This window comes from Oreochromis aureus, linkage group 7 (assembly GCF_013358895.1).
Source record: "Oreochromis aureus strain Israel breed Guangdong linkage group 7, ZZ_aureus, whole genome shotgun sequence".
Classification (NCBI taxonomy): Eukaryota; Metazoa; Chordata; class Actinopteri; order Cichliformes; family Cichlidae; genus Oreochromis; species Oreochromis aureus.
In genome coordinates, this window is record NC_052948.1 from 42,449,842 (window position 1) to 42,464,381 (window position 14,540).

At 38.1% G+C, this 14,540-nt stretch overlaps 1 protein-coding gene across 1 annotated transcript in view; it reads left to right on the forward strand.

Moving 5' to 3' along the window:
* Positions 1–14,540, forward strand: part of sppl3 (signal peptide peptidase 3) — a 44,972-nt gene that overhangs the window by 17,654 nt on the left and 12,778 nt on the right. Inside the window, exons 2-7 of the mRNA XM_031742512.2 lie at positions 4,041–4,118; positions 9,569–9,660; positions 9,846–9,965; positions 10,186–10,264; positions 12,471–12,583; positions 14,027–14,133. Coding sequence (XP_031598372.1) covers positions 4,041–4,118; positions 9,569–9,660; positions 9,846–9,965; positions 10,186–10,264; positions 12,471–12,583; positions 14,027–14,133 — 589 coding nt within the window. The remainder of the gene's footprint in view (positions 1–4,040; positions 4,119–9,568; positions 9,661–9,845; positions 9,966–10,185; positions 10,265–12,470; positions 12,584–14,026; positions 14,134–14,540) is intronic.

The following is a 14,540-nucleotide window of genomic DNA, read 5'->3' on the forward strand; positions in this document are numbered from 1 at the left end:
TCAGCTTTTATAAAACTGCAATGTTTCAGTCATTTGCTTTGAAACTACACCAATAAATATAACGCCAATTAAAACCTGAACTTAACATTAGTACAGTTCAGATTTTTTTTTTTTTTTTTTTAAATTCACACCCTCTTCTTTAGTATACAGTTTCCAGTGTGCCTTTAACTCGGTCCCATTTTCCTCATTGATTTTCATAATCGATAGCTTGCTTTTCCTCAGTTCTCATTTTAACATGCAGCAAAATTAGCAATTCAGATTCTGCTGTCGAATTGGTTTCATTCGCTGCTTTGGTGTGTGTGCATTATGAGGTCCGGTCATCTCAGGGGAACATATGTTCATGTCTGTGCGGCACAACAGCACCGTGCTGCTTCAGCGGGATGTAGAGTGGTCATAATTAATTTATTCAGGCTTTTTTCCAGTTCTGCTGCATGTTTGGTTGTGTAGTGATAAACTGGGATTTTTTCGTTTTATTCTTATTCTTTAACAGGCCACTGTGATGGTTAACTGAACTCTTGTGACCCAGTTCCCTTTGTATACACAATGCACAATGCTGTACCTTTGTATGGAATGGACATGCTGTAGTTAGTTTACGCTTGCTGGTACAATCTGCAGACTTCATTATTTTATTTCCAAGTGTTAAACTTGCTCCACTCAGTTTATCATTTTTGTGGTTGCTGTTGGTGCTGCGCTACTTTGCCAGGACAAATGTGTCTCGTGGTGATAAAATTGCCACAGCCACAGGTATAGAGTCAGAAAGGAGTGACACAAATTGCCATTTTCAGCTAGAATCTGTTTTTGTTGTGTTTAGAGTATGATGATTAAAAAAAAAATGCTCCATGGAAAGAACAGCGCAGCCATAATTTATTCGGACATCACCAGTGGTTTGTATGTCTCTATGGGTGAATTGATTACAGAGTAAAATCCAGCAGGAAAACCACCTTTATTCTCAGAGAGAGGCTTATTTACACAATTCACCACAGTCTAGCAAATCTAAGGGTTGAACTTTCTTCCCCTGTAATATACCAGCTCTGAAGCTCATATTTCCTCTTCCATAATTGAACTTTGAGTAAATTTGACTGTAATCACATGCATCCTGACTCACTAAATAACCCTTGTCAACTCAACATATTTTGTTTCATAACCTTTTTTTGGGGGGGGGGTGTAATGCTTGAATTTTAGTGAATATTTTAGTGAATATTTTCTTCTCCTTTAGCTAAGCTAGGAAGCGTCACAAAAGCTAAGATCACTTTTAAACAATTTATCTTTCAGTACGAGTTGTCAGATCACCTCAAGTGAGAATTCAACATGTGCAACAAACAAAAGTATATTAAAAAAATTGAAGAGTGGGCAAATTTTCTTAACTTCAAGGCAAGCAAAGCTGCCATAAATGAAAGCATGGGATAGCGCTGATTGACGTAAAAGTGAGTGGTACATTTAGATGGTTACCCAGGTAACCAGAGTTTGGACCAAATATGAACTACAAAGCATGAAGTTTCCTGTGTGAACATACCTTTTATTGATAGTGACAGTACTTATTTGTACACTAATCACAACTACTCCTATTCATATTTTGTGGTTAAATCAGAGACAGTGTAAAATGTGGATCGTGACATCACCCATTCATTGTGTATTGAAGTCAATTATGAAGCTCTGAGCTGAGTTTTTTGCCTTCTCCATCTTAGTGCTATGAAACAGGATGTGGGGAGCAAACAGTCAAACTCAGGAGGCTGGATGCTCAGTGGCTTTAGTTAATGAGCCTACCCTTAACAGATGTTTTATTTAAGATAGGTGGAATGGTGGTGAGGAAGGTGCTAGGGTTGGGCCTATGTAAAAACTTTCCAACCGACAAGTCCAATAATCGACGATGGGCACAATATTAGCACATACTCAGACTTTTTGATGGGCAGAGCAATGTAATCATGCACGGACTGATTTGCACATTTACAACACAGTCCAAACATGGATTAACTAATTGCCAAAAAAATAAAGCCGCCAATTTGGGATTTCTTTGGCTTTAAACCAGATGAAACGGGTAAACCTAAGGATGTGACCAAAGCGGTGAGCCGCTTGTGCAGACATATAGTGCGAGCAAAGGACTCAAACACAACTAACTTGCATGAGCATGTACGTGTCCACCATCCGAATGTTAAATGGTTGTTTGTTTTTTCTGAGCATAGGCTACTGCCTTTCTTTCTGTTATGAGTTTGAGTAAATGAATCGCTGAATTTGGGTGAACTCTGAGGAAGGTGCATTTGCTCGCAGATGAAAGAGGGTGCTGTTAAAACAGTGCTATTATTTTTTTCTGTTTACTGCATCTCTTAGCTCCATCATTATTAGCAAACTTATTCATGGGCAAATAAATAAATAAATCAATAGTCGATATATTCATCCAATTGCCCAACCTTAGTAAGTGCCATTGCCGATCCTGGTCTCAAGTCCACCAGCTACCAAGGGCCCTTTTGGTTGGTAAATGGTAATTGGGGTGGTTCTTATATAGCGCTTTTCTTCTCTATTTGAACACTCAAAGGGCTCTTTACAGCATGCCTCATCCATCCATTCATTTATACTTTTTGTATGTTTGTTTTCTACCTGAGTGCTTTTAATCTAACATTCACACATATTCCCAGTCTAATGGCTGCATCGGAGAGTAACTTTAGGTTCAGTATCTTGCCTTACTGTGGGATTAAATGTAAGCTGAATATTTGTCAATTTCTGTGTTAGTCCCGTGGTAGGCCTGTCCAGGGTGCACTTTGTATCTTGGCGAGATATTAAGAAAATGTATGTATGGACTTGAAACTAGTGATTGAACCCATAAAATCATCAGGAAAGTATCTTTATCTTAAAACTTTCCCCCATAAAGAGAATATTTGATAACATTTAACAACCTCCCTGTACCCTTAATGATGAGTTTGACACTTCAGTATATATCAATAAAGATGTGGTTTGATGACCGTTTTTTCCAAGGGTAGCTGCATAAGCAGAGACCACCTTCACTAACAGCCCTGAAACATTACTGAAACCATTCCTCTTTGGCTTTCAAGGGGTAAAGAGTTAATATTTTTTATTTTGTTGTGTAACACTGTTGTGTAAAACAGAGCGTCAGTGGGCACATAAAGGTTCCAAAAACGTTTGTCTTTTTCTTTGACTTTTTCTATTTGTCTTTTTTTCTCGATGAAGGATTCTAGCAGAAACATGAAACCACAAAAGTTTGATTGCTTTTACAGCAAAAGCAGTACCTAAACTCTTAAAAAAAATGTTTTTCACTTGGGTTAACTCCTCCACATTGCTGCCACATTGTTGTCTCCTGCTGCAGAAGAGAAACTGCATCACTGCATCATTCTGACTTTTGTTGTTAACCTTTGTGGTTAAAAAAGAGACATTAACGGAATTTGGGCTGTTTCCTTTCTTTTTGCTCATACTTTGAAGCATGTGACACTTATTTTCAGTCTCCTTTTCCTGGCTGCTGCATGTCTTAGCACTTATTAGAAATGTTTAAATAATGAAATATCAAGTCTAGTAATGCCAAGTGTTAAGAGTCCAGACCACTGTTTAACAAATCCCATCAGCATCACAGTTGTGAGACTGCTCTCCAGTACAGCAGCCACTTTGCTATAGCAGTGAAACTCATTGCAGTGCCTCAGATTCTTAGCCGTTATATTTGTGAGATGTTATCGAGGTTGCTGGCATTGGTCTGTATAATGCCTTTTTATATGCCATATATTGCATCACTATTAAATGTAGTGAATGGAGCCCAGAGTTTTACTCTGACAGCTGTGACCGGAGAGTACAGAACATAAACACACACAAACATGAAGTATAATCACTTGACAACAGCATCTGAGTGTTAGGAATTTGAAAACTTAAGCTGTGGTAAAATAAGCACAGTTATTTATCAGTTGAATGTGTCACTGCTCTTCAACAGTACATAACAGTAACGTTGTGTTAGTAATGAGACAGTTGTGCTTTTGTGGTTATTAACCGTCCATACATAGTCATTTGTTCAATAAGTAATGTTTGTATGTCTCTTTCTTCTATAGGGCGTACTCCCTAGTTGACTCCAGTCAGGTGTCCACCTTCCTCATTTCCATTCTGCTCATCGTCTATGGCAGCTTCAGGTGAGTGTTAATAGGAAAAAAAAGGGTTTTGTGCAGTAGATGAAGTCTTTTTTTTTTTTTTTTTTTTTAGTGTTCAAGTCAGTAAAAATACTGAAGTTCTAGTTAAAATAAGTAAAAAGTGGGTTTTATTTATTTAGCATTACAGATCAGATGAAACCTAAGTGCTACACTTGACATGCCAAAATGATACATTAAACATGTTAAAAATTAGAAAAATAATAATAATGTAAAATAAATAAAATTTATATATATAAAATGATTATTAAAATGACATTAAAATAAATAAAATTACACAAATAGCAAAGTAATAAAATAGTTATGATGATAATGTACATTTAAAACAATAAAATCAGCACATTAGATCAAATCAATAAAATCAGTGCAGACTACCAGGTAAAAATGGGTAAACGTGTTTTAAAAGTGGACAGTGAGGGGCCTCTCATGCAGATTGTTCCACAGATTAGAGCAGTGGTCTCTGAGCTTCCTCTTGACCTGGGTATCCAGGAGCAGCTTGTCAGCTGACCTGAGAGACCTGGGGGTGAGTCCTGCAGTCAGAGAAGGTTGGATTGATTTGAGGATTTTTGCTAAGATATAGGCAGCCAATATGAACAGGATGGGAGTTAACAGTTTTTTTCAGCAGAATTCTGGACCAGCTGCAGACGAGAGAAGAATGCTGACTAACTCCACAATACAGTGCATTACAGTAAAGCGACATGAAATAAAAGCATGGATTACCGTTTCAAGCAGCCTTATGGTTTTTCTTCTAAATGATTAAAAACTGGACTTGACAGTAGCCCTAATTTGACTACCAGGATATGTAATGCGGTTATCATGCTTTATGTGGTCTGGTTGCGATATGGGGAGGCTTCAGGCTTCAGTCCTCAGTCCTCAGTCCTGAAGGTTGGATTGATTTGGTTGCATTAGAGTATAACTGAAACATTTTTTTCTAAGAATCTACCAGCAATTTATTTTTCTTCTTAATGTAAACTGAGGTTTGGGTTGTGTTTTGCTCCGCAAACAACAAAATCAAAATCATCTCTCTAATTTATATTTCGTGATTAATCTGTATGAATATATTATCTTCTCACACCCTAGTAATAACAGGTATAATCTATCATTAAAACTAGATGTAATTTAATTGATGATCAAAATGATGATAACATTTTCACATAATATTTTACCAGTGAGCCCACAAGACAGGCTCTATGAATTTTCATGTACCGTAAATCCCGGACTACAGAGCGCACCTGATTAAAAGCCGCATGCTCTAATTGTAGAAAGAAAATCAATTTTGTACTTGTACAGGCCGCACCGGATTTTAAGCCGTATGCGTTTCACCTGTAATATGAGATATTTACACAGAAATATTGCACGTGAGGATTTTTAACGTTTAATTTAATCCGTAAGGTAACATAAACATGGTAACATAAACGTTATGGTAACATACAAAAATACATACTGCAAATGCTTTTTTTCCTCGAACAGCACCTGTAACACGGCTACCTTTAAGTATACGTACGTATCAGTAACACACAAATTACGTTGCTTATGGTTTTTTTACAGAACAGTGCACAAACAACATTACAACTCATCTCTTAACAACCGATAAAAATATATACCGTATATATACACTACTTATCATTTTGATTGGTCTACTGTTACCAGGCAAAATGTTTTTGGCCGCATGAAAAAAAATATGCATTAGCTGCACGTCAGTATAAGCCGCTGTGTTCACAGTGTGGGGAAAAAAGTAGCGGCTTATGACCCGAAAACTACGGTAGTCTAAATTTGTCTTCTTACTGGGGGCTTTACTGTTGACCGCGGCAGTCTTTAGGTGACCAAAGCAATCAGAAGGTTTTTAGTGTAGCACTGTATACCTCTTTGTGACCAATTTCGCCTGGTGAGAGCAAGCAACCTCCAGCAACTACTCACAACCACACAGGGAATATTAACGTTTCCCTAGTGAGCAGTGGTTGCCTGGGGGTGGGGGAGTGGGCTCCTGTGTGCCTGGTGTCTTATTCACACTCTAATTATATGATAGAAATCAAGAAGTCACACTATAATCTTTGAACCATAAACAATTTGTAACTCTAATAACTGCACATTTGCAAAATTGCACACGTGCTGGGTAATATTTGCTAGCTAGGTAACCTGACAGCATTAACATCTGGCAGGGAGTCCATCATTGCATTACACAAAGAGACTAGGAATGTGGCAGAAACATACAGCACTTGTCTGCTGTCTGACTTTTTTTTTATTAAAAAAACAAAACAACAATAACAATTTAAAGAAAGAACTTTCACTGTGGGTGGGTCTCAGGCAGCTTCTTTACACCAAGTATCAGAAAACCAGGTAAGGCAAAGAAAACATGTTACTTGAGGCTATGGAGTGTTCCTCCTGATAACAGGATAGTTTGTGCCACAGTTTCAGAATGAGTTTGTTTTAAAGGCTCAGTTCACATGCTAACCCGATTTTTAACTTTATCATGACTTCTTCCTTAAAATAGGGCATCACAGCTAACCAAAACAACAGAGAAAGCCTCCTAAAGTAGCCTCTTTTCCCCTTTTTTCTTAAAGGAGCTTAAGAGTTTATTATTTATTGCTGTTTTGTCTTATTTTATTTTTACTGCATTTCTTTTTTTTATGACCTTAAAATGTTTTATATACTTTGTGGTACTGACAGAAGGTTTAAACACTTTAAACCTTCATGTAGGCCCACTTGCACAGAAATAGCTGTGATTATACCATGAAACTGCCACTCAGCCATCACTCCAGCAAGCACACCAGCTTGCAAAGCATCAGACAAAATTTAGTTGGCTAATATTATAGTCATTAGTGGACTGCAGTCATTATTTGGAAATGACAGCTAAGCAGAGTGCAATAAATTGCACTTATTGCACTCTGCTCATTCTAGTCTGAGGCGGTTGCTGTTGGGAGGTGTTCCATTTAATTTTGCACAGTATAAATCTTTGGCAGCGATGACACAAATAAATCAAAATCTTTCAAAATTCAAAATATTCCCACTTGGCTAAGGTGAAAAACTTAATTAGAAACAAAAAGTGATAAAGTGCACTGGAAACAGATGTAGAGAGTAAATATAGACATATGAAAATGCATGTGACATAAATGTCACTGACAGTTCACCCGCATTGAAGAGAAAACCTGACGTTCTGTTTTCTCGTTAGAAAAAACTTTGTGGCTGATCTGGGTGGGCATATTTAAATCCGCAGCCTGCCATTATAGAGAGTGCACAGATGTGACGGTTAAGGACGGCCACATATATTTTCCAGACAGTCCATCAGGGTTCTTGCAGATCCTTAAATGAAAGCAATTACACTGATTAATCTCAAATTTAAAAAAAACCGCAGAGAATACCCTCTCACTCTTCCTCGGAGGGAAACAAAACAAAAGCACCACTGTATTTATTAAAGACAAATACATTTCAGCAATAAGCTGTAATCAGCGTAGTTTAAGACAAACAACAATCATGATATATAAAAGTCATATTCCAATACCAATTCCACTTCCAAAAGCAGAGCTCTAATCGCACAATAAAAAAACATCTGCTGAGAGAACCACTGCAAATCAACTGGCCATGTGGCAACAATCATAATCATAATGTAGTTTTTTCAAAAATAGGATCAATATAATACCATTAAACACAATTTTGTTAAAGACTCTGGAAATAGAAAAATAAACACAGAAAGATGTACACAGTAAAGAAGACTGACAGTTAAGTTAACATGAACATTTTCTATGTGAAAAAACCTGGTATGAAATGTCACAAGAAAGAAGCACAAAAAAACAACAACAACTTAGTAACAACTTAAATAACAACTAGTTTGTTATTCAAGGCTTTAGGGCTGTCTGTATGCATTAATTATATTAATCTAATACGTTTCCCTTGGTAGCATTAGTCTTTCTCAATAACTGCCTTGTTTAGGAGGAGGTATAATTTTTGTACCTTGGATTTTCAAGGAAGGATGGCCATCTGAATAAAAATGGCTAGCCACTGAGGAGCTTTATTTTATTTTTGGCTTGGAGAGCTTAAATGAGAAAATAATTGGTAAATTCTGTATTTTTTTTTAAATTTTTTATTAAACACAAGTAGACTACAATGAGAAAACCAGCAGCACTCATGTTTGTATATTAATAGGGATAAAAACAATCTGTCGATATGAAAAAGTGCTAATTAAGTGATAAGTGGCCTCAAGCTATTTTTGCAGGATCTCTGAGGCGAGATACGTTTTTGTGTAGGAAGTGTTTGAAATGCGACTTGGTGGGAACTGATGTTCCCAAACTTTGGAATTCCCCACATTTTCATGTAAATTTGAAAAGATGGTTTACATTAGCAAGTTTAACTTACTCATGCATCTCAGATCAGCTTGTTGCAGCTGCTGACGAGACTGTCTAAAGAACCTCAGCCAAACCACAAAAACAAACAAGTGGCACCTTTAAGTAACTGATGTCAGGGGTTTTTTTCCCTTAAATTTTGGTTACTGTGTTGTTGGTCTTTAAAACTTTATTTTTGTGTTTGAATCAAATCTGGTTTGAACTGTAGGATGCCTGCCTCTCCCATGTGACAGTAATTGTGCTGCACTTTATTAACATGAAAAGTACCATAGATGTTAAAGGATGCAAAAAAGAGAGAGATGGCAATGAGTTTTCAAAGATATCCAGTGAGCTTTTTTCAATCTTTGTAACAATAAATGATATCTAGTCTGCTGATAATAAACATGCATCCATACGTAATTTCCACTGTTTCTCCACATCTTCAGTTTGCACCCTCTTCTGGTAGTATGGCTTATAGTACCAGAATGGAAAATTGGTATCACACTATGACTTGAACAAGCTATTATACATATGCATAATTAATTAAAAACATGCATCAAGTTTAAATTTGGTCATGTTTAAGGATTACATTTTTTTTTTTTTAACTCAATGTTTCCAGTCACTGGAATTTTGAGTCAGACATTCTGACTCAAAGAAAAGATGTGCTTTTTCAGACGTGAGCTTTACACACTTCTGCCCACACTCTTTATTAGCAAGTCATCAGACTGGACGTGTGTGCAGACTTGGCCTGCACAATATGAAGAAACTCAGTACTGATTATCTGTTTGACATGGGACAAAGAAATATTAAAATGTGCATTTTTGGCGGTACAGTTCTCTTGTCTTTCAATAGTTATACTGCTTACATAGAACCCAAACATTAAAAAAACCTATGCCTGGTAAATGAAGAAATAAAATTAAACGCTTGCATGCTAAATCTGAAGGTCCTTTGCAACGTGCTTATCATGCAAAAGACCCTGAAACTGAGCTGCTAGAGCATCCGCAATGAGATCTGATTCGCAGAGATTGCATTTTCACCTTATGCTAGTGTACATGCTTTTGAGGAGCTAATTATGGAAGCCAGAATCACACATAGGTTTTCTTTCCCTCCCTTGTGCAGGTCATTAAACATGGATTGTGAGAACCAGGACAAGGATAAGGATGGAAACCCTTCAACAACGGGGTCTTTCAATAACAACAACACAAACAACAGTAAGTGTTACATACAGGGCAAAGTTTGAACTGTATCTGCTAAATGTTTTCTTGGATTTTCAGATAATAACTAATGAATAATTAACTTCTCTGCTTGTGCGCGTGTTTTTTAAAGTCACATATAATATCCATTTCTGTTTTGTGAATTTAATCCATCTTACATTAGTGTTTGAATTCTTTTTCAGGCATTCAGACTATAGACTCCACACAGGCCCTGTTTCTGCCCATAGGAGCCTCAGTGTCTCTGCTAGTCATGTTCTTCTTCTTTGACTCTGTACAGGTGGTCTTTACCATCTGCACTGCAGGTAACCGCCAGTCTTGAACATACCACACAAAAAATAAGCTGTAGAGTTATTATAAAGCTTTCATGTTACTATTTTACACACTGGGGAAACCTCTTTGCTGCATTGATTATCATAACTGAAGGCATTAGCTGCCCCATTAAACTGACAGGAACCACTGGAACAAGCAGCGGAGGTGAACTGGGCTTTGGATCTAACTGCTGTGTTTTGTTCTTCTCCTCAGTTCTTGCAACAATTGCATTTGCATTCCTTTTGTTGCCAATGTGCCAGTATCTGACCAGACCCTGCTCCCCACAGAACAAGTAAGAAAATCATGTTTCATTGCCTTTCTATCTGTTGCTCAACCGTTTTGCGTTTCTTCCACAAAGTATTCAAAAGGTCTTTTACTACTGCTTATCAGATGTCCCTGTCCTCTCATCTGTTCCCGGTATGATGGAAATGCTTTGCATTATTTTCACAGAGTAGAACTGAAATTCTATGCAAAGCTCAATACTGGTAAATTTATTTTGAATGTTTGGAGGTAGTAAAAATTAAATACGTTCTCTTCCATTGCCTTGCTCCATATAATTTCCATTTAAAAGTTCAGCATAGCCTCTAGAATAATCAGCTATTCTGTTCCACAAAGAGTCACCAGGAGAGCCCATCTACTCAATAAACCGACATGGAAAAAACTGCTTTAAATAAAAACTACTTTGTTTAAACATTCAAATCCCATATCTAGTTTTCATTAATTCTTTGTCTGCTTCTCTCACCCCAAAACAATTCCACACCTACCCAGAATCCCTTTAGACTTTTGTTGGGTTTTGTCTGTGTTAAGTAAATTCTGTCAAAGGCTGTTTCCATATTCTTATTATGATAAAAATCAATATATCAATTAAGCCACAGCATTAAAGCCACTGACAGGGGAAGTAGAGCTGGGCGATATGACCCAAAATTCATATCTCGATATTTTTTAGCTGGATGGCGATATAAGATATATATCTCGATATTTTTTTAAAGCCATAAAGTAAGAACAAAAAGAGAGTTCTTAGTCAAAGCTGTGTCCCAGATGTCACACAGGCACTTTTATTAACATACAGCATAGATGTACCTGAAAAAAACTACTCAAAAATAAATTATGAGCATTTATTAAATAATGATGCTCTAGAAATAAAAGAAAACTGTTGTTTTGTGCATAACAAAGAGCTCACAATTGTGCAGTCAAAATGTAAACTAAAAGACGCTGAGCATATAGACAGATTTCACAGCTGCTCTGTTCCCAACTTCTTCAAGCGTGACTGACAGCCTGGAGTTTGAAATCCGCTTCAGTAACCATGTCTCTGAACAGGAGCCATTTATGTCCCTTATACACACACAATACGGTAATATTACGTTGAAGCACAGTACGACATCACCCGAGGCTCCTCGGTAGCCGTAATGCTCCAACAATCCATCAAGCGGTGCAGCTCCGTAGCTTACCAAAGTCGCACTAAAACATTTTTTGACAGATTGCTGAGCGCTGTGTATCACATAAAATCGGTTCGCGGTCATCAAGCACAACCAGAATTCATACAAAAAGCCCAGTCAACTTTTGAGAAAATGAAAGGATTTCAGGGTGCATGGCGTTAGCGTGGCTAGCTCGTTAGCACGTTGACGCCGCCCAGCCCCACACACGGGCGATGCGCAGTAACTCATTAACGGAGATTTGCCGTGTCCATCTTGTCGCTGCCTGCAGGTGAAGCGATGGGGGAGGAGGGGAGTTGTGTTCAGTGAAGGAGAGGCGAGGTCGAGTAACGTTGCGTAAAGACAAAAGTGGACGAAAGAGAGGCAAACTTGCGGCTCCGCAACTATAATTATAACGTAACATAGACTATATCGATATAAAGGATATTGTCTCATCTTATATCTCGTATAAAAATATATCGATATTTTTAAAAAACTCAATATATCGCCCAGCTCTAAGGGGAAGTAAATTACTCTGATCCTCTTGTTTCTACAATCTGTGCCAAAACCTTGCTGTGGGTGTTACTTTGAACTAGTCAGCTTAAGCAATTTTATCAAAAAAGTATGATCATGATGGCAACGACTTCCCACATGACATAAATTCCTGACAGCACCCTCCCAGATCACAATCCATCAAAGCATCTGCTGAATGCCCCCGAGCAAGCTTGAACCACTGAGGCTCCACCCTACAACCCACACAATGTAATGGTTTCTCTGCCAGCGCCACACCCCAGGGAAAACTCCTAGGCCAAAGATGGACACCTGCACGCTATTTACCACAAAAACTACTATTAACTTGATCTGTAAAGCAGTTTACAGGCTTACCTTCCACTCTCACTCATCCAAACATCAGTTGTCTCAAACATAGTTCTTTGTACAGCAGTCGATACACAGCAGATCCTCAGTTATGAAATAGATCCACCTGTAGAAGTTTGGGGTAAAATGTAGTGCATACAAAGGCCTCTGTGGGATTTAAGTGGATCACTTCTGTGTATTTTTTTTTTTTTTTTTTGTGTCTCATTGCAGGATTTCGTTTGGTTGCTGTGGGCGCTTCACTCTGGCTGAGCTCCTGTCTTTCTCGCTCTCTGTTATGTTGGTGCTCATCTGGGTGCTGACTGGACACTGGCTTCTCATGGACGGTATGTTGCTCTGCCTTAACTTTTGTGTGAATGTGTCTTCAGTTCATATTACAAACAGAATGAGAATCCACAGCGATGAAATTTAAACACAAATGTTCAAAGTAGTCAGGTTTCAGAAATGTAACTGCAATGTGTGATTCGATGTTGTTCAACATGCCCTGCCAACAGTGTTGGGAAGGTTACTTTTAAAATGTATTCCACTACAGAATGCTGAATACATGCCCCAAAATGTATTCTGTAACGTATTCCGTTCACGTTACTCAATGAGTAACGTATTCTGAATACTTTGAATACTTAATATATTATCATGCTGTTTACAACTACATGAATGTCCTATTGCTGTGATTTATTACTGTTACTGAAGGTACCTAGTACGAAACGTAGTAAAGGGACCTCTGGCTAACACGTCCGGTTCCCTGTCGGGCTGGACGAAAACTAGCTTTACTTTGTTGTCTGGGTCAACTTTCTTTATGGAGACAGAGAGAGGCGTTGAAAGGCTTCTCCAATGAACTTTTTTTCCGGAGGAAAACACGAACACAGTGTACAGTTGAGTCTTAATAGCTTACTTACAAATGGGCTCCTCAGGCACTCTTCTTGGCTGCAGTGGTTATTATTATTTACATGCTTCCAGCTCCCCCGTTTTTGCTCCGTGACATCGGACTTTTCCTTTCTCTCCCTCCCTCGCTCACAGACACATAACGGGTATGGCAGTCCATTCTCCCTGCAGCACGGACTACACTGACCATCAGGCTAAATGCTTTAGAGCTATGCCTGTAGCATTCTGCCTTTAGCTTAGCACAACAACAACAACAACAAAAATCTCTCACCCAGGAAACACGCAGAGAGAGAGCGTCACCCTGTAACCATGGCAAGTAACGCTGCCGCCTGGAACAACAGAATGTAGCTGTCAAACAAACCCAAATAATCCTGACAATATGAAACAGGAAAGTGTATTCCATTTATTTCAACAAAGTTGTATTCTGAATACCACTTTTAAACGGTAACTGTGAATACAGTTACTCATATTTTGTATTCCGTAAGCGGTACATGTATTCCGTTACTCCCCAACACTGCCTGCCAAGCAGCATGCTAAAAGTAAAAATTAATCTGAGTCTTAAATAGGGCAACATTTTAACGTCTTCAGCTTGTAATGATTCATAGTTTTAAAGATATACCTCTTCTAACGGTGGAAATATTAGTCATTGGTTATATATTTTACCCACATGACTAACCCATGAACTGGCATTCCACTTCGCTGGGCTTTGAAAAAGGTAATGACAGACTCGCAGCTCGAGATAAGTGTATGTTGGTATTCATCTTCAGTTATGCAGCCCTGAGAAAATCAATTTCAAGTAGGAAAATAATTTGAACAGCTTTGTCATGTTGCTGTTTTCATTTATTTCGTTTGAAAATGTGAAATTATGTGTTGTCCTTTCCTTTCAGCTTTAGCCATGGGCTTGTGTGTCGCCATGATAGCGTTTGTGCGACTTCCCAGTCTGAAGGTGTCTTGCCTGCTGCTGTCAGGACTGCTCATTTATGATGTTTTCTGGGTAAGAAATGCTCCCAACCCAAATTAAACCTGCAACACGGCAGACATACAAGCAGCTTCCATGAGACGCAGCAAACAGACTGCGATATATGAAGCACACATTCATAGAAAAATGTCTCTGTTTATAAAAAAACAAAACAAAACATGGTGGTTCACGATTATGAAAGACTTTGTATTTATTCCTCAAACCTTCACCCCAGTGTCTGTCATTGCTGATTAAGTGAGGCACTTTACAATGAACAGTAGTGAGTTTGGGGGAGAACTTGATCAAATTGACTGCTGTGCAGAAATGAAATAAATCATCAAAAATTTAAAATTCATTTGACAGAAAACAAATCTGATCGAATTAACATGTTAAATGAGTCATGAAGGTAATCTTGCTACAGAGGGTGCTAGTCCAGGAAACAC